This window comes from Nelumbo lutea, chromosome 6, assembly GCF_056320005.1.
Source record: "Nelumbo lutea isolate HS-2025 chromosome 6, American lotus-T2T, whole genome shotgun sequence".
Lineage (NCBI taxonomy): Eukaryota > Viridiplantae > Streptophyta > Magnoliopsida > Proteales > Nelumbonaceae > Nelumbo > Nelumbo lutea.
The window spans coordinates 4944611-4972363 of NC_142689.1; the positions used below are offsets into that span (position 1 = coordinate 4944611).

The 27753-nt window shown below is 38.1% G+C and overlaps 1 protein-coding gene across 1 annotated transcript; it reads left to right on the forward strand.

Moving 5' to 3' along the window:
- The first annotated feature begins 643 nt into the window (after positions 1 to 643).
- LOC148846966 (serine/threonine-protein kinase EDR1-like) lies at positions 644 to 27071 on the forward strand. The gene is made up of 13 exons (XM_088948953.1): positions 644 to 1315; positions 5346 to 5786; positions 7769 to 7872; positions 16137 to 17161; positions 19870 to 19910; positions 21598 to 21666; positions 21765 to 21865; positions 23223 to 23301; positions 23375 to 23473; positions 23755 to 23823; positions 25522 to 25571; positions 25857 to 26033; positions 26240 to 27071. Exons 1-13 carry the CDS (start codon positions 896 to 898, stop codon positions 26319 to 26321), a joined length of 2757 nt encoding a protein of 918 aa, XP_088805079.1. The 5' UTR covers positions 644 to 895; the 3' UTR covers positions 26322 to 27071.
- The last annotated feature ends 682 nt before the right edge of the window (positions 27072 to 27753 follow it).

Consider the following 27753-nt stretch of genomic DNA (forward strand, 5'->3'; position numbering starts at 1 on the left):
TTGTCAAAAACAACAAGAGTAGTTTTAGTTAATTTTCAAACAATATAAATACACTTAATCAATTGGCTAAACTATAAGATTTATCCTTTTATCATTTTATGCCGTTCACTAATTCACGCACAAGGATGACGCACTAATCCCCAATCCCCTGCCATGAGAAACAGGATAAAGAGCAAAGGATTCAAGGTGTTTGATAAATTAGAACGACTCGCCACTTTTGAACCTTGTTGCGTGACAAACCACAATAAACAAACCAACACGAGAGACTCAGAGAGAGAGAGAGAGAGAGGGGTAAAGTCAATCCATCTCAACTCACACGCTGTCCTGTTGCCATGTATCTCTCACTCTCATTTCTTAACTCATAGGCACCAATTGAAGGGTTAGGATTGATTTCTCTCCCCACCGATTTGTCAGTACTTTTCCTTGTGAATCGCATCAGTAAATTTCATCTCAACCGTCCGATTCATCCATGTCTCTAAAATTCAATATCTGACAAAAAATCGGACACTTGTCCCTGAATTGTTGTTGCTACAGAAAATGTCCGTTACTCCGTTCATTTGCAAACGAATACATCACATGTTGGGTGGTACAGTGAAATATGATAGGCAAAGTACAAGTTGCAATTTCTCTCCTTGACTCTACCATATTATTTGTTTTATAAATTAGAGGAGAATTAATTAATAAATTGTCATCCAATTCCAAAAATTCTACAAAAAGGAGAAAAAAATTGATATTGCCTGTAGTGTTCTCTCCGCTCCGGTTAATTAGAATTTTTCGGCTGGTGCTAGCTTAATGATGAAGAAGTGCGCAGATTAAGAGAATCTGCTTTCAGGAAGTGGGCGTAGGTTAAGACTGGAGAGAGAGAGAGAGGGAGCAGTTGATGCGACGGTGATCCATGTCCAGGATGAAGCATCTACTGCGCAAACTCCACATCGGAGGGAGCGTCAATGAACACCACAGGCTGGGCGGAAACCGTGCCAATAGTAGTTCGTCTCCGCCACCGTCGACATCGTCTTCCACGCCTCATTCGTCGTCCACAGGGTCCACAGTTGCAAGGAATAGAGTTGGCGATGCTACCGAGAGGACTACCGGCGCTGTTTCTGCCGCTGCGTCTGCTGAAAGTTCTGTTGATTTCAATTTCTTCGAAGAGGAGTTTCAGGTACAGCTCGCTTTGGCGATCAGTGCGTCGGATCATAGTTCGCGCGAAGACCAGGAGTCGGCTCAGATCAAGGCCGCGAAGCGGATGAGTCTGGGCTGTTCTCCTGTTGCTGCTGCTGATGAAACCCTTGTTGAGTTTCTCTCGCTCCACTATTGGGTACGTATTGCTCTCCTGCTTTGTGATTTTAGTGATTCGAAGTCAGTTTGTAGAGGAATTAGGGGTGAATTAACTGGTATATGAATTTTGGATCTCGATGATTCGCTTATTTGAGTTTCTGATTTTGCATATTGAGCTGGCTTTAGTGTGTGTTTCATGTTTTAATTGAAATTCTATCTTGATTATTTGTTTTGGCTTGTCTGAAATGTTGATTTGGGCATGATTTCCAATTCGCTATTGATGGATGTTTTGCCGTGCAAAAATGGAGAGATTCCGGGGATACTTAGCTAATTTTGCTAAGATATCTGAAAAATCTAGAGAAATTAGGAAATATTACTAACAACGCGTAATTTGTTAACGAAACTTTCGGGATTGTTTATATATATATATATATATAACGTTAACTCATTACTATGATGGAAAGGGGTTATTAGAAAGGATTTTGACACGGCATTTATGTCTTCAATTCCTATTTCCGAAGAAGGGGCTGATGACCTAAGTAGGCCTTAGGTCTATTAATCTTGTCCATAGACAGAAAATTCAGAAGATATTGCCAGTATTCACTGGTCATTTTCATTTTCGAGAAAGGGTAAGAATTCATTAATGATCATAGACGGCAAAGCTGATGAGGGAGAGGTTTCCTCAGCAGCCAATTACATAGGAAAATATTTCAATAGACAAAGAGGATTTCACGTTGAAATCATACTTCCATGAAATATTTCTCCAATAATCAGCGAAATTCCTAAAATGAAAACCCCGGAATAGATGACTTATAGAAGCGCACTTGATCAAAATCCTTTCTAAAGTGGCACACACTTTCTTTGAAGGAGAAGATTGGTCTTCAAATAGGTGTCATTCCTTTCTTTCCAAATGCACCAGCAAACCACTGATAGTATAATATTTCACAGCAACTTGCCCCTCTTAGAGAAAGCATGCAAACGCCAAGAAGAAAGAAGAGAACCAAGAAGAGAACCAATATCTGGAGTAAGTACCCAGCTCACATCAAACAACCTCAAGACATGGGACCACATGCTATAGGAGAAATTGCAGTGGACCAGAAGGTGCTGGAACATCTCCTCGTCCATCCCACATAAATAACAACAGTTGATAAGGAACATGCCTTTCCTCCTCGGTACATCAATGGTAGGGATTTTACCCATAAGAAAAATAGAACCTTTGAAGGCACTTTGAGCTTCCACATCCAAACCCAGGAAGGTTCCTCCTCCAACCTAAGCAGAAGATTTGACATTGAATTCACTGTAAACAAATCAGATTTTTTTTTTCATTGTACCACCAAATCTTTTCACCAACCAAAGGCTCTGGTTTGACTTGCTCCAGGGTGTGCAAAAATGCTGCTAAAGGATCCAGGTCCTAATCATTCACATCCCTTCTAAGCCGCGGGGTCCAGACTACTTGATTCCCAATAACCTCAAAACAATAACAGATTTGGGCCTCTTTGTCTTGGGCTAAGGCATAAATGGCTGGAAATTCAAAACAAAGAGGGCTATTACCACCGGTCCTTCCAAAACAAAATTCTTTCACCTGAGCCTGGCTTAAATGGAGCAGTTGGATTTGGCGTTAAAAACTAAAGTCTGATGAACAGCGTACATCTATTGATAACAAAAAGAGAACAATGTGCTTCTTAGGAAGTGGTTGTGTTAACTTAATAGAGAGGAGGTGACTATTTGGAGAAGGATGATACTGTTGATTAGTCAGAATGATGTATTTATTGACTGTATTTGGGATCCAAAAGTAGTGTCCTTGCATGTTATCTGGTTGATTTGGAATATATTGTGAATTTCATCATTGTTTCGTGTTTTTTTTTTATTTATTTTTATTTTTTTTATTGTAGCCTTTTATCTTTTTGTTTGTTTTGGAGGGCATTGGGGAGATAGGGGGAAGTTAGGTTTTGAGAAGATTTATGACTTGGTTTTGGCAAGGGGTCATTGCTTGGTGTAATGGGAAAATCTCAGTGTGACAAGCATGATAGTACATGTTGGAGTCTGAGAGCAGCCACTTTGTGCAAAAGTGTCAAAGGTTAAGTCTGTATCCCATCTTACCCCTCCCAATCTTTTCTCTGAAGGAAAGTTGAAGATTTTGTTAATCATCTTAAGCTTTCAGAAGATGTTCCCTTTTGAATTAATAGGGAGGATGATATGGGGTGGAAGGATGACCCTGAGGCTGTCTTTTTTGTAAGGTTCTTTCTCAGGTCCCTTATTTTCAAGAGACCTGGTGGATCATCAACAACTGAGGGAGATACTGTTCTGCTGGGGAGGGGGAGGCTTTTGTTTGCTTCATATCTTGTAATTTTCTCTTAAAAGTGTACCATCATAAAAGCCGGGTTTTCTAATTGAGAAATCCTTGCTTTATGCATTTGACTCAAGAGAATGCAATTGCAAATCAGCCATTCATCATTTGGGGGAGATGTGGATTTTTATTTTTTTTATTGAGATTGGATTTCAGAGTGTGGTTCTGTTGCTGTTTTTTAACATACTAAGGAATATATTGTTATTGATGAAAAATGGTCTTCACAACCTTGAAATGCTATTGTGTTCTATGTTGTAATGGTATTCAATTTTATTCCTGTCAATAAAGGTGACAGTAGACTTGAGGTATGCTTTGAAAGTTGAAGGGAACTTTGAAGTTATGATTGGGTGGATGAGAGAAGAAAATTCCCAAACCTAACTGATAAAATGCTTTGTTGTAATATTTATAAAAAAAGCTTTGCTGTAATGATCTACCTTACATTTCTATGATCTTTGGGGCCCAGCTTCCCCATGTTCTATTAGCTTTTCCCTTGTACAAAAAAGGAAAAAAAAAAGAATGAAAGAAGTGAGGTCTTTGGTTTCCACCATGAACATCTTGTCTAGATAGATACGAAGGTCTGCTAACTCTAGCGGATTCACTTGTTAGAGAAGAGTTATATTGGGGAACTACCTCAGTTGGTTCTCCTCGTCCAATAGCAATTTCGTAATTTTTTTGGTATTTTGGGTTTTAATATTTTTGGATTCTTTTCAAATTCATTTGCTAGATTGGTGTCTTAGGAATAGGATTTTTGTCTTTTGGAAATTTATTGTTGTTAGTAAAAATCAAAATTTCTTTTTATTGCAACCTTCAGACTTATATTTATAATAAATTTGTGATTTACTATTTTTTGTAGTTCCCAATATCTTTATAATGAATTGATTTTAATAGGACTAGTATTGAGTTATTGAAGTTACTTTAAGGGTTAAAGTCCTTACTTGATTATCCTTATGGGTTACCTATTGGGTTGCTTTTCAAAATTAGTTAGAATTTGTTTTGGGTTTCCCAGTTGAAATTAGAATCTGTAAAGGGAGATTCAAGCCCTTATTATTGGTCTATTAAGAAACCATTGTATTTTGAATTTCAGAGTTGGATTAATGGAAAGTGTTTATTTCGAAGTTGCCTCCAGGTGATAGAGATTTTACTCTTCTTTCTCTTTTCTTTTAAACTCCATTATTTCTTCTCTATTTCAGATCTTCTTCTCATAATTCAGATCCTTGGGCTATGTTTGGTTAAAATTCTGTTTCAAAGTATCATTATTTGAACAACTTTTCTTTGAAGCTAAAATTTTTAGCTCCAAAGAATCAATTCTTAGAATGAGTTTTCCAGCGATTTTCATATATCCAAACTTAAAAATAATTGTTAGAATTGGAGTTCATTAAAGTTAGTTCTCTAAAAGCATGTCAAATGCATCCTTGGTTTCTCTCTGCTTCTCACCATGTTCAATTCAGGTGTTTGTCAGAGTAGGTGCCTTATTTCATCTGCTGTATTTCTTGTATTTTATCTTTCCAATATCAATAAAGATGCTTGATTGGTTACTGATAAAAAAAGTTATCTGACTTATCATTATCTAAAACCCTTAGCTTCATCTTCTTTATCTGTTTGTTCCCTGCCTTTTTTTTTTTTTGTCATTGTTATCCCCCTTTTCTTATGAAGGGTGAAGTCATTATCAGCTTCTATTTTCAGGTAAGTAATGTGGAAATCACTTTTTTTTTTTTTTTTGCAGAACTACAATGTTCTGAATTATGATGAAAAAGTGATGGATGGATTTTATGATGTCTATGGTATCTCTTCAAATTCAAACTTACATGGAAAAATGCCATTGCTGGTGGATCTTCAAGCAACATCCATTTCGGGCAATGTTGATTATGAAGTGATTCTGGTAAACCGCACTACTGATCCTTCACTGCAACAACTCGAGAGAAGAGCAGCTTCTATAGCCTTAGAATGTCAAGCTATAGAGCTTGGTCCAATTCTAAGTGGTCTAGTCCAGAAGATTGCGGATCTTGTTGTTGATAAAATGGGAGGTCCAGTCAGTGATGCTGACGAAATGTTAAGAAGGTGGACAGCCCGGAGTTACGAATTACGGAACTCACTGAACACAATCATTCTTCCCCTTGGATGCCTTGATGTTGGACTTTCCCGTCACAGGGCTTTGCTATTTAAGGTGAGACTCTACTTTCTTTTTTTCTTTACATATCTCTTCTTAGATTAATTCATAAAAATAAAATTTGGATTTTACATCATTATGCGCAACAAAATCTACTGGGTTCTCTGCTATAGTCATGTTATATCATTGAGTTACTTCAGCTTGCTTTAAGTCCTTAATGAATAGCAAAATGTGATCTACACAGTTAGGTTGATACTTCTATGCCAAAACCAAATTTATGATTGCTTTGATTCCTTGCTGACATTGTTGTGTTCATGATTGGATTCACTAAATTAACTTTGGTGGAATTTTGTAGCTGCAATTTGATTGATTTGCCCATCTTTAGAGTAATGTTATGCTCCCCACAACTTCTCAGTGTTTAAACATGTTCTCTCTGACCTTTTTCCTTTGGTGGTTGTAGCTACTTAATAGAAGTATTAACTTGGGTTGTCTATGTGAATGGTATTCCCAAGTTCATACCAAAAGAGGCAAAATCAATCTGGACCGTTGTTCTATTTCTCTTCATGATGTAGTTAGGTATTGGAGGTCTATATTTATTGCCTATACAATTTCCTAATATGTTATTGGTCTTTTTTATCAGTTACAGTTAAATTTATTCTTTAATTATAAAAATCTGAATGAATATGTAAATGGTCTTATTTGGGAGGTTTCCAGTAAGTGTCTTTCCCTCTTTGTCTGGTTGGAGAATTCTCATATGTGACAGTGAAAAATCCTTATTTCATATCAACAGTTTATTACCCGCCTCAGAAGAAAGGGTTCAATTCAGGTGAGTTGGACCGTCCCAATTCTAGAGTACTGAACGGTGAACATACAACGCAGTCCAGTTATTTATCCATCCCTCTGTTCAATGTGAAATCAGTAGAATGTAATTTATTTAGTCCTAACTCAACCTGAGTTGGCCCTGCTTGACTAGGGTGGTCCTAGGATAAGTTATTTAGCTTGGAGTAGATTAATTTCAGTTGAATCTGGCCAAGTATCATACTTATCAAAAGGGAAAGGAAAAAGAAAGAAAGAATCACCCTTTGCATGTAGATGCTTATCAGGATATAGGGCCATGGGTTTTTTGATTGTTGCAGAGGCATGGTTTCAAGTCTTAAGCATTGAGGCATGAAGCATGCACTGACTGTGCCAGATGAGGCAATGCATCTCATGCCTCAAAGCATGAGGCTATGAAAGGTGTAAACCTCAAAAAAATGATTTTTTTTTTGACTGAAAATTTAGAAGTTAAACACAGAAGGTTGTTTGGGTCATTATAGACCAAATAACACCAAATGACAATATAAAAGATGTGTCTCTAGTGTCTAATTGCTCATTTTATTTGCACTATTGTTTCTACCAAACTATACATATTTTGTTTAATGTGTCTGCTTTTTTCTAAGTTTGTATATACTTTTTTTTTTTTCAGTTTCTAATTTGTAAATGAGTATGCTTCATAACTGTACGCAATTTATTCACTCCAACCAACCTAAGTTGAACCCTTACACATAGAGTTTTAGCCATTTATGAGTTTTGACTATGCTTTGTATAAATGGCAAATTTGTGCAACTGAGAATTACTAGTTAATTACTCAGGTGGGAGACATGGGCTCAACTGAGAATGTATAAATGACTACACTTCATGATTGTGCCCAATGTGTCTTTAGCCTCAGTGGCAAGGGTTCAACTCAGGTGGATTGTAGTTATTTATCTTTTCTGTACTGGACACAGTCATATAGACACAATGAATATGCTTCATTCTTTTTGGTCTGAACCTGGGCAAAGTCATTCATTTATCCTTTCTGCAAGTGTAGTCATCCAAGAAAAACTTACTTATGGATAAAGCACAGTGAGTGTTTGAGTTCAGTTAAATTGCCTCTTCTTTTCTTAGTGGGAGACATTGAAATTCACTTAATTTAACGTGCTTTCTGATTGTTTTACATGGTTATGATTATTTTGGTAATATTTCAATAAAAGCAGTAATACTTCTACTTCTTGTGATAGGTACTAGCTGATCGGGTGAATCTTCCATGTCGGCTGGTGAAAGGGAGCTACTATACGGGTACTGATGAGGGAGCTGTGAACCTGATCAAAATTGATTGTGAAAGGTGATGCTTCATCCTGCCACCAACTAATGATACCAAGTGGTCATTATAATCATTTACCTTAACCCACCTATAGGCTCCAGCAGCATGAAACCTGTCCTCCATTTTGGTACTGGTGTGATGTTTCTCAGAACCAAGCATAGGGAGCTATATTTTGTGATGTTGGTATAAGTGGCTTATCATTGGTTATTTGTGTACTTGTTTTTTCCTTGTCTCCTCTTGTTTAGTTGCTATTGTTCCTGATATACTATTCTGAGGTTGCAAATGTACTCTGCTGATGAATAAGGCCAAGGTTTGAATAAAAATTCACAGACCTGAGGTTGCAAATGTACACTGCAGTGTAATTAGCAGCTTTCTTAGAGAGACATGATCCTTAAGTTATTTTGTGAAGGCAGTCTTCCAAATAGAATATGGGCCATTACTTGGTGAAATGGTAACATCTCTGGCTACATGCATGACAAGTGTTCTAGTCTGAAGGAGGCCACATTGTGAGGAAAAAAATGCTAAGTGTTAGGACCTACCCAGTCTACCTCTCCCAAGACCCCAGATAGCTGGAAACAACATTGGATAATGGCCTTTATGTTTTCTTCATTTTGATCCTTCTACATTTGCATTGTCGAACTTTTTTTGATAGTGGATTTATTTCATAAAGAAGGTTTGGTTCCCTCAGCAATAGAAATCAAATACAATATCAAAATACTATTCAACATAAAAGATAGAAACAGAAGAAGCTATGAGTCCTTCATACATCACAAAAGATGGACAAGAAACTAAACAATTCTAAGAACAGTAGCACATTCAAATTGAAGTGGTACATTGGGTGAAAACAATGTAGCTTTTTGAACCTTTTTCTATTGATGATATTCTTAGAGGTTGGAGTGTGGTGGCAGCCTCCCCCACACATAAGGTTGCTATAGTTTTACCTTGGAGTCCAGTTCATGAAGGTATAATTAAATTAAATTTCAATAATTATAGTATGGGCAACCCTGCAGCTTCAGGTATTGGTGGTGTCTTTAGAGACTATAGAGGGAGCATAACGGCTTTAGGACCGATTAGAAGTTTTTACTCCATCAGGGTGTAGGTATTAGCAATATGGAAGGCTAAAGGCTTAACATCGGCAGACAGCCTGAACATAAAGAAACTCATTGTAAAGGGGGACTCAAAGATGGTAGTAGAATGGCTGCAACAAAACAAACAAGGGCCATCACAGTATTGGAGATACTTGAGAGAGATGAGAGCAGTGATTTAAAAGGCGTGCCTCAGGCATGTTGCCCCACTCAAAGATGGTAGTAGAATGGCTGCAACAAAACAAACAAGGGCCAACGCAGTATTGGAGATACTTGAGAGAGATGAGAGCAGTGATTTAAAAGGCGTACCTCAGGCATGTTGCATGCCTAGGTGCATAGGTGATGCACATTTCAAGACCTGCACCTCACCTAGGCGATGACACAGCCCTTTTGAAAAGGCATGCACCTGGTGTGCCTAGTGCATCTTGTGCATCAGCTCAGGCATGCACCTCAGTTAAATTTGAACAAGTCCATTATAGGGTCTTAATGCATGCCTTGCTTTGCACCCTGCACGTTGCATTTTTAAAACACTGGATGAGAGATACTGAAAGAGTTTTTTGATAAATGAAGAATTTATTAATGGGATAAACTTCTGATATAGAATACACTTGGAGAGGTACGGGCTGCAACCTCTCCAGCCCATCATTACTTTGGAATCGCCTTCTACAACCAGCTTTCTCACACCTGTTTCCATGGCTTTTTGTATTCCAAAGACCACTGCTTTTAGTTCAGCTGAGTAGAAATCACTGTTTGCAAATCTAGATGAATTCCTTGTGAAGAGAAAGAAGAAGAAGATGAAGAGTTTCGGCAGTAGAGAAGAAAAGAGAAGAAAGAAAGAGTAGGATGTCAACCAGAATTGAATTAGTTATGGCCGCCAACCCCTCATTATATTTTAATAAGAGACTACAAGAATGCCCTTGGTAGGGCGGCTACTAAAGTAGCTAAACAGTCACAACTTAAAAACATAAGCTAATGGGCCCAAAGCCCAACAACTTCCTAACTTAACAACTTAAAATAAGAGCTAAATAATTGGGCCCAATAACTAAAAATCGGCTCAACTCAACACTCCCCCTCAAGTTGGGAGTAAATGTCACACATTCCCAACTTGCATAGATCATGCTCCAGCTTCTTCCTTGCAACACCTTTTGTGAGAACATCAGCAAGCTGCAGCTCAGAAGCAATGTATGAGAGACAAACTTCCCCAGAAGTAACCCTTTCTCTTATGAAATGTCTATCCACTTCAATGTGCTTTGTCCAGTCATGCTAAACTGGGTTATGGGCAAATTACTGCCTGGTTATCACAGTACAACATCATAGGTTCTTCTGTTTGTACACCAATCTCTCCTAACATGGATTGAATCTAGAGAAGGTTTGAAACTCCATGTGCCATGGCCTTGTATTCAGCTTCAACACTTGATCTTGCGACCACTGCCTGTTTCTTACTTTTCCACGAGACAAGGTTACCCCCAACAAGGGTGCATACTCTTGAAGTAGATCTCCTGTCATCAAGGCATCCTGCCCAATCTGCATCTGTATAAGCCTCTAGTTTCAACTGTCCATGATCAGCAAACAATATGCCTATGCCTAGGTGTCCCTTCAGATAAGCAAGAATCCTGTCAATAGCCTCCCAATGCTGGACTCATGGAGCATGCATGTATTGATTTGCCACACTTACTGCATAGGAAATGTCTGGTCTTGTCATACACAAGTATAGCAGTCGCCCCACAAGTCTCTGATATCTCCCAATGTCCTTTACTGGCTTACCTTCCGATCCATTAATTCTGTGATTCTGATCAATAGGAGTATTGATTGCTTCTGTTCCAAGCTTCCCAGTTTCTTGTAGAAGATCCAAGACGTACTTCCTCTAAGAGATAAAAATTCCATGTTTTGATCTTGCAACTTCAATGCCTAAGAAGTATCTAAGTTCTCCAAGATCTTTAATTTCAAATTTTTTTGTGTAGATTCTTCTTTAGGCAATCAATCTCACTTAGATCATTCTCTGTGACAACAATATCATCCACATAAACAATTAGGATTGACACCAAGGATCCCCTCCGCTTCACAAACAAGGTATGGTCAGATTGAGTTCGAGCGTAGCCAAAAGCAACCAAGGCCTTCCTGAACCTGTCAAACCATGCTCTAGGGGACTGCTTTAAGCCATAAAGTGACTTCTTAATTCTGCATACCTTTCCCTTTTCAGTATCACTATAGAAACCAGCAAGAAGATCCATATACACTTTCTCTTGTAGATCTCCATTTAGGAAAGCATTCTTCACATCAAGTTGAAACAGGGGCCAAGAGTATGTGGTTGCAAGAGAAAGAAGTATCCGAACAGAGGTCATCTTTGCAACTGGTGCAAAGGTCTCTAAGTAATCAATGCCATAGGTTTGTGTGTACCCTATTGCAACAAGTCTGGCTTTATACCTTGTACTTCCATTTGCCTTATATTTGACTGTGTAAACCCATCTGCATCCAACAGTCTCCTTGCCCTCTGGTAGGTCCACAATCTCCCATATCTTATTCTCAATTAAAGCTTCCATCTCTTCCTGCATAGTTGTCTTCCACTTAGGTTTGGAGAGAGCCTCACTGACACCCTTGGGTATAGACACAGAGTCAATAGAGGAAGGAGAAAGTCCACTGTAGGATAGGTACTGTGAAATACAATGAGCAGTGCACTATCTCTTCCCTTTTCTAAGAGCAATAGAAAGGTCCAGGTTATCTGTAATGAGGTTAGTAGAATCAATAGGAACTGAAACAATAGAGGGATCAAGAGGAATACCTGAATCCATGTCAGCTGAATTTGGAGTCTCTAAGGAACCGACAGGAAGTGATGTGAGTTCTGCTGTAGTAGAATCAACCTCCCTATGAAGTCTTTGTCGTGAGTAACGCTGAGAAGCATGACACAAGGGAGGTGGTATGGTAGGTGACACAGGAGGATCAAGCACAGGAGTGAACACAGGAACTAGAACTAGAAGAGGGATAGACTGCTCACTCACTTCCCCAAAACACTCCCCCTGAGAAGGATTCTTCGAGAAGAAGTATGTGGACTCAAAAAAAGTAACATTCATAGTAGCACATTGACTCCCAGAGACTGGACCATAGCAACAATACCCTTTCTGATTTTTTGCAAATCCAAGGAAAACACACTTCTTTGCCTTTGGATCAAGTTTTGAGTGGTGAGGACCAAGGATATGTGCAAAGCAAACACACCCAAACACCCCGAGAAGAATATGAAACATCTCCCCCTCAAGAAAAAGGAGACTGAATGGGGTGCTGAATCCAAGTATACAGGGCACCCTGTTAATAAAAAATACTGCTGTGAGAACTGCATCACCCCAAAACCGAACTGGAACTGTAGATGTGATCATCATGCTTTTTGCAATCTCAACAATGTGTCTGTTCTTCCTTTCTGCAACACCACTCTGTTGTGGACTGTAGGAACAACTGCTCTAATGGACAACACCATATTCTAACAGATATGAAGCAAGGTGTTTTTCAAAATATTCCCTGGCATTGTCTAATCTGAACACCTTTATTCGTGTTCCAAATTGTGTTAGCACCATCTGATGAAATTGCCTTACCAAGGATGGTACCTCATATCGGGATCTCATCAAGTAAATCCAAGAATATCGAGAGAAATCATCCACAAATAAGAGAAAATATCGATAACCACCCATAGAAGAAACATAATAGGGTCCCCACACATCAGAATGAATAACATTAAAAGGAAATGAACATCTTTTATTACTAGCTTTAAAGGAATGCCTACAGTGCTTTCCAAGTTGACAACCTTCACACTCCAGACTTGACAAACGAACCGACTCAAATAGCTTTGGAAACAAAAGACTCAAAGAAGAAAAAGGCAAATGACCTGACTCACTATCCCTGCTGACATAATGACTCTGATGAGGAGGAAGCACATCCAGGAGGTAGATTCCATTCACTTCACGACTACTCCCAATCGTCCTCTTTGAATCCAGATCCTGCAAGATACAATGACTGGGAGAAAAAATTACTGAACAATTCAGCTTCTTAATCAAACTACTAACAGATAACAAATTAGTATTCAATCTAGGAACATGAAGGACAGAGGGAAGGGAAATGGAATCACTAATCTTGACAGACCCCTTCCCAACAATGGGAACATGAGATCCATCAGCTGTGGAGAGCTTGTCTCTGCCAAAACAAAGCTGGTAAAAAGAAAAAATAGTGGAACTATGGGTCATGTGCTCTGAGGCTCTAGTATCTATAATCCAAGGAGGTCCCTCCTTACCTGAAGTAGAAACATAATTTGTAGTGGCATGTGAATTACTTGTGTGAGCAAATGTAGTAGAGTGTGCTCCACCAGAACCACCTATACCTGGCTATCCACCTGTTGCTGAACTAGAACTGGCTGTATCTCGCTGATTTAGAAACTGCCCATACCTCTCAAGTTCGGCCCTTACTATAGCAGCTGCAATAGACTCCAGAGTAGCTATAGTAGGAGGGGCCGGAATATCACCAGTGATTGCCATGTGAGCATTTCCCTTATTGTCGAGTCTATTTAGCACAAGATGGGGATGAAACTTCCAACAAGTATCTCTTGTGTGTTTAGACTTCTTATTATAATAGTCATAGATCAAATCCTTCTTGATTTCACTGCCACCCCGGTCTCCACCTTGTTTAGGTCTCACAGTGCTAACCATGGCTGATTGATCAAACCCAAAATTTTTCATCATCACATTTCTCTTGCTCTCTTCCCCTAACACAAAGGCATATGCTTGGGAGAGAGTAACACTGTCCTTGGAAAGAATGTGTTGTCTTGCAATATCATACTCGGGATTAAGGCCAACAAGAAATTCAAACACCCTATACTTCTCTAGGAGCTTCTGGTAGGCAACTGCATCCTTAGTGGTTTCCCAAACAACTGTCTCCAAATGGTCAATCTTCTGCCATAGGGTTTTAAGGGCTGAAAAGTAAACAACAATAGGTCTATCTCCCTGCCTTGTAGCAATAATCAGATTTCTCAACTGATAAGTCCTAGCAACATTCTCCCTCTGTGAATAGGTTTCTGTACACAACCATGGAATTACACAACCAAGTTTTTACTTATATGGAGCATCATGGAATTACACAGCCAAGTCATCACCATATAGTTCTCTTGTACCCACCGGGAGCTGTTAGTTTCGGGTTTCACTTCTTCACCAGTGATATACCCTAACTTCCCACAAGCACCAATGACCATCTTTGCAGATTGTGACCATTCTTAGTAATTCGAACCATCCAACTTAACTATAGTAATGGTCCCAGCCCCGAAAAGGTCTCCAGCACTTCCTCCCACTGGTCCCATTTCACACCCGGGCTTGTTTTCAACTCCGTTACCCTCCATACTTCTCAAAAAGGGGATAGAAGGTTACTGTAATATGCAAGAATATCAAATAAATCACTTTTGGTACCAACGACACCCTTCTGGTGCCCTAGATGGTCCTCCCACAAAAGATTCATTTTCTGCGGGACGAGAGAAGAGAGAGAAGAGGTAGCCGCTCTCTGCAGAAACCTCCATATCAGGCAGGACTTGAACCGCCCCCTACAGAAAACTTCAAGGAACCCTAAAAAATTAGGGCACCACTTCCTAGGTCAAAATTGAAGAGTCCAATAGAAACAAGACTCTCCCCCTTTCTCCAGTTTTTCATGATTTTGATGGGAAACCCTAGACTAGCTATAAGGCAAAACAGATCCACCAAAAAAATCCAAAAACTGGGCTTACTTGAGATTTTTGATCAGCCTCTTAAATCACCATGTAGTTTGCCGATTTAGGGCTGCATGAGAAAACAGCTCAAGGAACCTTCGGCCCGCTCTGATACCAAGTAGAAATCATTGTTTACAAATCTAGATGAATTCCTTGTGAAGAGAAAGAAGAAGAAGATGAAGAGCTTCAGCAGTAGAGAAGAAAATAGAAGAAAGAAAGAGTAGGATGCCAACCCGAATTGAATTAGTTCTGGCCGCCAACCCCTCATTATATTTTATACTTAAAAGAACAAGAGATTACAAGAATGCCCTTAGTAGGGCGGCTACTAAAGTAGCTGAGCAGTCACAACTTAAAAGCATAAGCTAATGGGCCTAAAGCCCAACAACTTCCTAACTTAACAACTTAAAAATAAGAGCTAAATAACTGGGCCCAATAACTAGAAATTGGCCCAACTCAACAAGCTGTAATGGAGTCTCCCCATCCAATAGGGCCCGAATACAGCCCCACTACTTTCCCCATGTCATCTCTTATGACCACCAATTCCAGCCACACCCGGGTTGCCAAAGCTGCTCCCAACAAAGTTTAATTTGAGGAATCCAGATTCAGGAGGATCCCAACGTCTTAACACCTTTTTTGTTGATGACGAGGATGCTACAGTCCTCCAGTTCCTGATTGTATCATCTGCAGTAAAGTCTGAGAATGAACCTATAGATTTTACCCATAAGATCACTTTTATCATAATCCCTTATATCAGTAACTCCTTACACCTTTTATTTCCTTCAAAAATTCTCAGATTTCTTTCCTCCCATAACATCCAAAGCACTGCTGCCCGTGTGCATCTCCTCAGAGTTCTTCCTCTTCTTTTTGGCCACCTGAAAGTGGAGGCGTCAAACAGTCTTCCCAAGCTCACCGGGGTATCCCACCTGCATCCAAAGAGAGAAAAGAACCATTCCCATATGCACCAAACTGTAGTCTCTGGTTTTTGTAACCACCCCACAACCACCTGAGAATCACCTATTAGTAGCTGCTCCACTCCTAGTTGTGCAGCAAATTGTACACCTTGTAGTGCAGCTATTAGTTCTGCCCTCGTGGAGTCCCCCTCACCTAAAAGAGTTGGGGGCACATTTTTCTTGGACCTACAGAACAGCAAACGGGCTGGCCGGTGCTTTGGCCAGACAAAAGGTAAATAGGGGGGACAGCTGTATTGGTGAGTCTTGTAAGAAGAACACATAAGTGGTGAGGCATATGGGGAGGGGGCATATGCCAGCCTCATGAAAAGTTTGAACAAACTATGTATATTATGTAATTAACCCATTCTTTTTACCATATAATAAAAGTCTTGTTATCCATAAAAAAAACTAAACAGTTCCATTGTCCAACTTTTTGAAATACATTATAAATAGATGACCTTCTATGCCAGAATTCATTTGATATAAAGAACCACAATGCTAATTCAATCTCTTGTGATGCAGTGAGTACATAATTGATCTAATGGGGGCTCCAGGCACTCTGATTCCTGCAGAGATTCCCAATAGCCATATTCAAAGTTCTGGATTCAATGTGACAAGATCTATGAGCATTTCAGAGGGTGTAAATGATTCATGTTTGGCACCTGACAAGGTCAACTATCAGTCTGAAAACACTACGCAGGCTTCAGGAGGAATTTCATCTGATCTTGATCATAGAGAAGCTAGTAGTTCAGGTTCGGTTGAAGTATCTGGTGTCTTTCAATTGGAAGCAAATAAAGTAAATTTTGTTGAAGAAAATAAAACCAAGAAAAATCATGATGGATTTGAATGCCGTTTTGATAAGCTTCCCTCAAGTGTTGAACATGTTCTTGTACCCTTCATTGAGGAGGAATCCTTAAACCACGTTGCCTATAAAAATAAGCAAAAATGTTCTGCTCAGGATATGACAGGAATACAGAAAGGAAATGCAGATATTTCTTCAGACCTTAAACTTTTGATACCAACTGCAAGTTTACTATCTGCAAAAAAATCACGTTGTGGCAGCTCAAATCGTCAACCTGTTATTGACATGAATGTCATCAGTGCTGATGGCCGTTTATCTTCTTTGGCTACAAGTGAGGGGTTTGTGTTGATTGGGAATGGAAATGGAGAAGTGATCCATGATTTCATAGATGTTGGTTCAGCTTCTGTTCCAAGAACTTCATATGGAAAACAAATTCAAGAATCTTCAGTGCCACATCTGGCTAAATCTCGTGAAAGACAACTTGGATGTGTCTTAAATGGTGCTTCTCCCCTAAGCAGTCATGGAAATGCAGGTGGAATTGCAGAGTATGTGGAAACTAAAGGAAACATTTGTTTGCAAGAGAATCCACACAATGAACAAGGACTTGTTGTGAAGCCCATGGAAATGGCCAGTAGTGAACAACATAGCAATATTGACTGTGAGAGAGTCAATACACAGCTTGATGAAGTTGCAGAATGGGAGATTCCATGGGAGGATCTTCAGATTGGTGAGCGAATTGGTCTTGGTAAGATTATGCAAGTGGTTTCTTCTCTATCTCTTAATGGTCTTTAATTATTTACTAGCCTGCACTTCACTTGTCTTACATATTACTTGCACAATTGAAAGAAAGATTTTTCCCATGTTCCAAACAATGCATTGTGTTTGCTCCTCCTTTACCCCCACCCCCACCCCAAGTCTCCAAAATAAATGAAAACGTACAAAGAGTTTTTGGTTGAGAAAATAACATCTTAATCATAATTTGGACCAGATATCAAAGTTCTAATCAAAAGTTTACCTAAATTATTTGGTTGGTGATCTCTCCTTTCTTCAGGAAAAACAAAAGCACAAAGTAGAGAATAAAATAAGAAATTCAAATGGACAAATTATCACTTTTACAAATCTATCCATCTTATGGTTATAATTGAAATCCAAAACATCATTGGAAGTAAAGATTTATCAAGAAAAAAAATCATTGGAAGTAAAGATTTATCAAGAAAAACATCATTGGAAGTAAAGCACTTATTGGGTATTATACATTGAAGAATTATGATAACATTAAATATTTTGATTTCTGAAATATCTAGCAGATTTTAATTTCATTTTATTTCTCCAGTAATCATCTTTGAGTAGTGTCATAGAAAAGGAAAAACATATCTACTGCAATATCTGAAATAGTTGAAAAAAATAATGGTTAATTTAATTCTGAGGTAATTTATCTGACCTTACAGAATTTAGACGAAGTAGACTAAAAAAATTTTTGAATGATCATGGTTTTGGTTTTCATCTGAGGTTGATAGTTTTTCAATGAACTTGTCTACATTATCAGTAGGAACCCAAATGGATGGGATACAAAACTGGCTACTGTGCACCTTGGATAGCATTACATCAACCCTTGGACTTGTTCATATTCCATATTAGATATGATGCAGGAAAAGAGGACTGAATAAAATTCTGCAGAGACTTGCGACTGGGGGAATTACCTTTAAAAGAGAGGTTTCTAAGAATTTACTCCATTTTATCTCCAAGAATCAACCTTTGTCTCTTTGGTCAATCTTAATGTTCATCCACCAGCTTGGGACCTTGGATGTCATAGAGGATTTAGGGGTTTTTAGCTCCAAGAGCTCTGTCACCTCATCTTATTGTTAGATGAGGCTTTTCTTGACGCTGACGTAAAAGACTTAAGAATATGGATAGCTGATAGCATGGGTATATTCTCATGTGTTACTTTTTTCAAAGCTCTCTTGCCATCAGATAATTTGCCCCAATCCCTTCCGACCAAGGCAATATGGATTTGGATCTAAACTTCTTAAGATAAGGTCTTTTTTGTTGGGTTACATATCATAAAAAGTAATACTTGAGAAGTCCTACAGAAAAGAAGGCCGAATTAGGTTCTTTCACCTAGTATGTCTGTCCTTTGTAAAGTAAGCAATGAAACCACATCGAGCTTATTGTCAATTGGTCCAATGTATTTGGAGACATTTTTGTCATTGTTTGAAGATGCACGGTTGTCCTCCAAGATGTATCAACATTGTGCAGCCCATCTTTTTTATCTTAAAAGGAAAAGAGACAAGACTCTTCGGAGGCATGCAAAAGCTGCAATTTTATGGTCCACTTGGGAAAAAAGAAGTGCGAAAAGTGTGGCTCTGGAAGACCTAATCAATTTAATCAAGGTCAGAGTTGGTCATTAGGTGAAAACATGTGATGACTTATCAGTCTTCTGATGACATTAAGAGGCTGGCCCATGGTAATGGCAAAAAACTTTGGCTGTTGGGGGCCAGCAGCCCATGCTGTTGAGAACATTTTTGGGAATGCCATGTTACCATGATAGTGGGGTAAAATAGTAATTGTCCCCTATTTCCTTTTGACCAAAAAGATAGACATGGACGTGAATGGGTGAATGTGTCCAGCCCATAAACGCTCTCAACAGCATATGCTGTTGGCCCCCAACAGCCAAAGTTATCCCTGGTAACTACATCCACAATAATGAGAAATCCTCCCACAATTCCCTTCCCTTCCCTCCCAATCAATAGAATGAATTTGAAAAATTTGTTTGCTGCAATCTGAGGGAATCCAGGTCTGTCTCTGTCATGCATTGGTGGAGACTGTGGAGTCTTCAGAAATCACCCTTGCAAATATTGTGGCTTCAGTTTTCAGGACCTATTGGAAATGCAAACTCAATAGTTTCTGAACTAGAATTTATCAAAAAAAAAAAGTTTCTGAACTAGAAGTAGTGATACAAGGATTGGAATTTGCTTTTGTAATCACAATACCAGGGGTTGATAGTGGAAAGGGATCTGAAATCAATTGTAAATTGGCTGAGGGGAGCAACAGACCATTGAGACTTAGACATCAAATAAGGGAATCCAGATTACTATATGTAAGGTTACAAGCAGAAATACTCTAGGTGCCTAGATCAGCAAACACTTTGGCTGGTTTCCTGGCTCATGAAGAAGTAGTAGGCCAGAATTAAGGTGGGGAGAGTACCTTCTGTGGTAATTTGTAAGTGATCTTGGGAGGGGCTCTTGATGGAGCAGACTAAAGTGCATACTTATGTGTTTTGTTATTTTCCTCCCATATTCTCTCCTTGTTGTACACTGTGTACACTTGTTAATATGAATAAACGTCGCTGTTGCTGATAAAAAATTGTCTACATTATCAATAAAAGCTAGCTTTCTACTTGATGATGTTCTATGGTTACTCATTTATATTTGCTGAGATTTTGTTATGTTCCAGGTTCATATGGTGAGGTTTATCATGCTGATTGGAATGGAACTGTAAGTTACATAAACATTCGTATCATCCTTAAACACTTGGAATTTGTGATGATGATATACTATTTAATTATTTTATATGCTTCAATTACTAACAGCAATGATGGTTTCTCTGTGCATTCTGAGCATGCATTTCCCTTTAATAATCCTTTCTGAGTCTGAATAATGGTTCACAGTGAATTTTGAACTGGGACTGTTTGTGTTTCTAAGATCTGGTCATTCTATTATCTTCCATGATGCCATGACTTCACAAGTGTATTGTCTACTATAGTAGTTACTTGTGATATAATGTTGAATCATGTGAACTTTTGTTTAGTCAACACTAATAAAAGCATAACCAATTCACCTGTCCTTTTTGACTTTGTATGCCCCCAATCATCATCGTCATCTTCTAAGCCTTGTCCTAACTATATGGGGTTGGCCACATTTTTGTCATTCTATTCAGTTTGATTTTATACAATATTTACAACTGATTCCCAAGGCATTCTGCCATTCTCCCCCAAAAATTATTGATCTCTATGAACTCCTTGTGTGGCCAAAGCATCAGCTTAAGTGTTTGCATGATGTGTCTAATGGAAGGTGGCACTCATTTCAGTTCAGCCAGCAATTTTCTAGCTTCCCTCACGCTATATGCCTGTAATTCCAAGACCCCATTTCATTATGTGTAAGCTGGCCCACTACTATACTGGCCATGGTTTTGACTCATGAAACTTTTCAGCTGCTATAGTAGAAATATGAATATATTGTTACTAGAAGTGCAAATGTGTTCTTTTATCTACCATATCTAGTACTTTCTGACAAAGTTTTCAAAACCGACCCGGAACCAGAACCGTTCTGGTTACTGGTTTCTGAGTCGATGGTTTGACTGTCAGGTTCGAACGGACGGCCTGTTCTGACAACCAAATTAAAAATAAAAGGCCAAAAACTGTTGAACGGGTCGACGGTTCAACTGCCCAGGTTAACGGGTCATTTACCAATTCAATGGTTTTTGGCTAGGAACTGGGTTTGGGGCAAAATGGAACCAGTTGCCTGGACAGTTCCTGGGCTGAACGGTCCCACCGTCTAGGTCAACAACGGTTCAGAAACATTGCTTTTTGATGTATGTCTAGTCTGTCTCCCTAGGGATGTCAATGGTATTCAAAAATCCGATTCTGAATTTGAGATTTGACATAATCAAATTGAATTCGGATAATTCGAATATCTAATTGGTCAAATTCGGATATGACCTGATTCGATTTGATAAATATCCAAATTCGACCGATTATTTAATTCTTATATATAATATATAAAATGTTTAAATGTTTTATATAATTTATAAATATATAATTAAAGTATATTAAATAATTTATATACTTTATATAAATAAAATATTTATTTTATATATTTATTAATTGCCTAAAATAATTAACTAGTCAAATTAAGAATTGAATCAATTATTTGATTATTTAATCAAATTCGAATTAAAATGTTAATTTTCAATATTTGTCAGATATCGAATGCTTTAATTGGATTCGAATTCGGATATTGCCTGATCCAATTTGAATTCAATCCGTTTACACCCCTACGTCTTCCATTCTTAGGTCTGATTGGTAATGAGATTGCATTATATGGTCTGCATTTTGACCATGATAGCTCAGCTGGTTTATTACCTGCTTTGTATTGATATCATGGTATTAATATGGCATGACAGGAGGTTGCTGTGAAGAAGTTCTTAGATCAAGATTTCTCTGGTGATGCATTACAACAGTTCAGATGTGAAGTAAGAACCAAATTTTCTCTAAGTATCGTGAATTCAGTTCCTGAATTTATTCTTTTCTTTGCTGAATTTTTGAATTCCTTTCATGCTGCTTAATGCAGGTTATGATCATGCGAAGGCTGCGGCATCCAAATGTTGTTCTTTTCATGGGAGCAGTCACTCGCCCCCCAAATCTCTCAATACTTACAGAGTTTCTTCCAAGGTTGTTATAGTTGTCAATTCCACTCTGTATATTCAAAGCTTCTTATAGTTTGGCCTTTTGTTGTTGACGAAGAATTTTTTGAACACAAATAGAGAAAATTGAAAAAAAAAAGATGCCACCCCAACCCAGGAGCAACCAAATAGCCAAGGAGAACTTACAGTGCATAAATAAGATAGAAAAGATGGAAAAGAACATCAAAGAACCATATGAGGAATATTATTCCAAAATCAAGTAAACCTGATTTGTTAAAGTTATCAAAAATTAATTAATAAATAAATTGTTGCAATATGTGGGACACTTCTCCATATAGATTTTGATGTATTAGACACTTGTTGATGTGATACCAATGTGAAGATGCTGGAGACATGATCGGCCAATGTGGACTAATGCACCTTTATTTACTTCTAAAATGAAATGTGGATACTAGAACATCACACGCAGTTTATTAGTGACCTGCTGTATTTATTCTTGAGAACTAAGTGTCTCAATCTATTTTTGAGTAATTGAGGGCCATCCCCGGTGAAAAGACAAAAGATACCCCTGCTAATTAATGGCAGACATGGATACATAGGGTACTTTTGTCCTTTAAAACATTCACTGTTTAATAAATAGGGGTGTGCACCCTTTATTAATTAGAATTTACCCAAAGACCTGGGTCAACAACCTATCTTTACCCACTAGCCAGTATGTTAAGAACAGAAACAAAAGGAAAGTAATTGTCAAATTGTAAACATCTCATTATATATTCCTGAAAAAACAAGTTTCAACTTCTCTTTGAGGGATATATTGTTTTTTTTTGTCAAGGAATACTTAGATTCTGCTTTTTACTATCTTTTATTAAGGGAGCCCATTGATTAGTCCTCGGACTACTATAATTTAAATACTGCCAATGAAGCTTAAATTCTATTAACATTTTCACTAGTTTAAGAAATAAGAATCATGTTCTTTGGAAAACAATCCATTTTTATGGTTGAAGGCAGTCAATCAAGCTGTGCTTTAGTCAAAAAGTTCTCAAATAAACTAGATATTACCATACTTGTAGTAGTTCTAGGACTACTGGATGTTTCTCCTTTTAGGAATAAAAAAGCCCACACACACATGCACACACGCACACACACACACACAGGCCTCTCATTAAACCAAGCAATGACCTAATATCTAGCCCAAGTGATTTAGGTTTTCTGTTATCCACAAAATTACCTTGCAAGGAAAAAAAGAAGTTTGGTGGTGGTTACAGAGCTAGTTGTAATTTGTTTTCGTATTCTGTCTTCTTATGAAGCCTATGCATTAATTTCAGATACTAACCACCAACTTTGAACTGGATATCCTGAATATCCTTTTATTCATTTGTCAACAGGGGGAGTTTATATAGGCTATTGCATCGTTCTGGTGTTCAACTTGATGAAAAGCGGCGATTGCGAATGGCCCTTGATGTGGTATGTATTGACAAGCCACTATCATAGAGAAAATTCGTTTAATTCATTTACTGAATTATACAATTATTTACAGGCCAAGGGAATGAATTACTTGCATACAAGCCATCCTACCATTGTACATAGAGATCTGAAGTCCCCAAATCTCCTTGTTGATAAAAATTGGGTTGTGAAGGTTTGATTCTGACCAACATTTCCTTAGTTATTTATAAATTGGTAATACAGTTATTCTCTTTTAATAAGGTTCACCCATTATAAACAGTCTGTTGAAGCACAAGTGATATCTGATTGCATGAACTAATTATTCTGTATTTCTGACATTAGTATTTAAATTACCTCAGGAATGAAATTCTCTCACTTTGAAGTTAAAGCTTTTGTCATTTGGGGACCAAGTTCGGCTTTTTTATTTTTTGATGGTGAGAATCTACTGATATGCTTGGTTGTGCATTTCTATAGGTCTGTGATTTCGGCCTGTCACGTTTGAAGCACAACACTTTCCTGTCTTCAAAATCTACAGCTGGAACGGTAATACTTGATACCAAAATATGTTTTGATATATCTCTTCAGAATTTCCTGTTTTCCTGTGCTTTGCATGTACTGAAATCCCTGTTAGCATTCTCTTTTGAGTAAAACATTGACCGACATTAGTGTTATCTTTTCCTGTGCTTTGCATGATTTGACATTAGTGTTATGTTCTACTATGGACTTATATTTGACTCAGTTTATCAGTTCACATTTCTCTTTCCTTATATGTGAATGACCCCTTAGTATTTATGGAATCTTAGCTACTTGACATAGTTAGGCAAGGGAGAAGGTGCCAACTGGCTGGTTGTAGACTTGTATAATAGACTTGGGAATTCCTGCCTTTGCCTGGGTTGGGGGGTGTTGTGGGTATAAAAGGAAAAAAAGGCATAGTTAGGCAAGGGATATATACTCTTTAGATTGTTTCCTTCATGTAGTTGAAATCCTTCAAATTGAGCAAACCGACTTATGGTCCTAATGGATATAAGGCTGAAATAGCAAGAACTGAAAAGATTCTAGTGAATTCTTTGAGATCTTTATGCAGTGGAAAATTAAAATTTAATAGAATCTTGAATAACCAAGATCAGCCCATGATGGTATACAAAACCCTAGTTTCAAAAACTAGCTAAATTGCATACCTATTTGCAGATTGATTTGCACTGAGAGAGCCTGGAAGATGTAGATTCAAAATTACAGCCTCACAATTGTTTGGCCTCTAAATCAGTCCAAACCAAGCAGCAGCAGTCCAGAGCTCCCTTTCACAATGAGGATGGCGATTCACGAAAGAAAAGGGAGAGAGAGGAGGGTTGGGGCGAACCAGGGGTTGTGCTAGCAATCCTTTGAGAGAGTAGGGTTTTAGAGAGCCATGAGAGTCTCAGATCAAACCCTAGGCTGCCCCTTCTCTTTCTTGTATAGAGTTCTCCTTTTCCTATTAGGAATACCTATCTCGTAAGTTTTCTCCTAATCACAATCAGGTCCCCTTTAATTACAAAGAGGTGCTTGTATTAAGACTCTTCTTAGTGAGCACACCCTCATACTTGGTTTACATTTTGCCCCAGGAACTATTCAAATATCCTGTACCAAGATCAGCATGTCTCAAATTCTTAGCACACTTAAGAATACACAATCTTGACATAGATACTTCGGACTATTCATGTAAAATGCAACATTGGTAGACATGAATGACAAAATTCCCTTTTATTAATAAATGTGAATTGTACAAGAATGCCCTTCTTTAGTGTTGCACTATTGGCTATTGATTTTGGGGCATATGACTAACAAGAAAAACAGCAACCAAAGTGTATGGAGGGACACCTGAAAGAAGCAATACAGAAGCCAAACTCCCATGAGGCAATTTCTCTTGGACTACCCTTCGCATAATCTCCAGATGCAACCTAAAGTAGGAAATATCGACAGATTTTGGGGATATTGCATACCATCACCATGCATCCAATGTTTTAGAAACCTATAGACAAGAATTCTCTCATACATGACAACTTTCAAAATGTCTTCTATCTGGTTGTTTACATTTTCATCCATTATCACATCAGCTTTTAATCTTCTTGTATGGAAACGATACAACAATTTTATTTCTTGCTTAGGAATTAGATGTTAGCTTCTATGTTTCTGCATGTTTTTTGCAGTTTCCTTGTTGATAAAAAAATGTTTTACAGTATTTATGTCTTGTTATTTGCACTGCAGCCAGAATGGATGGCACCTGAAGTTCTAAGGAATGAAAGATCCAATGAGAAGTGAGTGGAATCTTGATTATTTTTTATTATTCTTAGCACTCCCCCCCCCCTCCTTTCTGTCTAATAACTTCCGGACTGGACCTAGAATTGTAGGGCCCAGACCAAGCTTGGAAGAAAACCTTCTGCCTGGGCCTGGAAATTTCTGTGATGGGCCAGGACTGGCAATGCAGGCCCAGGTAGAAGTGATCAACTGTAACACTCCCCCCCCCCCCGACAGGGTGCAAGCATTTAGCTCTCTGTAAATCTTCATTTCCTGATTGAAGAATCAAATTGGCCTGTTTGCAGATGTGATGTATACAGTTTTGGTGTGATATTGTGGGAATTGGCTACTCTACGAATGCCATGGAGTGGGATGAACCCTATGCAAGTTGTTGGAGCTGTAGGGTTCCAAAATAGACGCCTTGATATACCTGAAGAAGTGGATCCAGCAGTCAGGCAGATCATATGTGATTGCTGGCAGAAGTATGTTTCCAATTCCATTATATCTCCAGATAGGCATCATACTGTTGTTTGGTGTTCAGATTAATGAGTATTCGTAGTCATATATTGATGAAAATAATTATTCATAGTAATAGACTTAATGATGAGTTTCTCAACAATAGAATTCATGGATATTTCACCTAGATTGTATTCATCTCAATTGTTTCTTTTTTTTGTTCCTTGTGCAGTGAGCCAGAATTGCGGCCTTCTTTTCAGCAACTCTTGACTCCACTCAAGCACCTGCAACGTTTGGTTGTTGAGAATCCATAGGATCCAAATCCAAATTAGAGTAGGAGAGGTGGAATGGTGCTATTGTATTTATAGTTGTGCCAAGGCTCGAAGAGCAGGTACAGCAGAAAACATGTTGCAGAATCTATTAACAAACACAGAGACAAAAAAAAAGAAGATGAAGAAAAAAATGTAGAGGAAATAAAAAAAAAAACGGAGAAGACTGAATTTGTGAGTTGGTTCATTCGAAGTGGGGACCACAACACAAATAAAGCCAGAACTGTCAGTCTGATGCTGTGGGGTTCCTTGAAGCAACTGCGCGAAGTGCAGTGGAGGGATGCCATGCGACAGGGAAGTAGTATGTTTATGAGTTTATCTACTCTATTCTTTAGGTAGTGACTAGTAAACTAGGGAATAACAGTTATAGATTCAGGAAGAAAAGGAAGAACAAGGAGATATATATAAATATTATTTGTGTTTTCTTGGGGAGGGGTCTAGTTCATTGAAGCTTGGCAGCTTCTGAAATTGTACACATCTGACCTCTGTCCATAATTGTTGTGAAGGAAAAAGAAAGAAGCAAAAAGAATCTATGAAGAAGGAACAATATGGGAATGCACAACAGTCAACAGCACAAGGCTTGTTCTTTATTTTGCAAATGATCTCTCAAAAGTTGTCTCACTGTTACTTTTTCTTTTTTAAATTCAAAAGCACAAGATGTGTTCTGTCTGTTACTTGTGTGCGTGTGTTGTAAATCTGATTATCTTCAAACGAATACTGCATCCATAGCCATCATCACTTTGTCATCGTGGAAGCGCTTTAAGCTGGATTCCTAAGTTATTGGGATCTTCCCATCATCAAAATGAAAATAAATTGCAAGCTATGCCCTTGCCAGTGTGATCTAAGGAAAAAGAATTTTAGCTTTTCATGCTCTTAATTACCCTGATTTTAACTATAGCATTATGGCATAATTATTACAATTTAAAAGGTTCTATGTCATGATCTTTAGGTTAAAAACAACCAATTCATCACTACACCATACTCGAATTACTTTGTCATAACCATAAGTTTTAAAGTTTAACTTGTAGACTCCTCTTCTGATTGGTGTAATGCTGCAACTTTGGCTGGTAAGTTTTGATGTCCTTCCGATATTGGTTTTCTAAGAATTAAGATATACATGTATGCTTTAGTTATACCATGTTCAACATTTTGTAGGTGTGTTACTAATAGTTCATAATTCATATAAAATATATTGTACATACCTAGTAAGTGGTCTTCTAAAACTTGGTTTAGTATCATTGATATATCTCTGGGGATTTATTTGAGATCCCCTGGCATATCCATGTGTGTTGATCTTTTTCAGCGAATTCATGCATAGTGAAATCATATCTTGATACGTTTCTTAGAATTGCATTTATAATGCTTTTTGAGGTTTTAATACTCTGAACTGTCACAAAAATAACTTTCAAATTCCCAA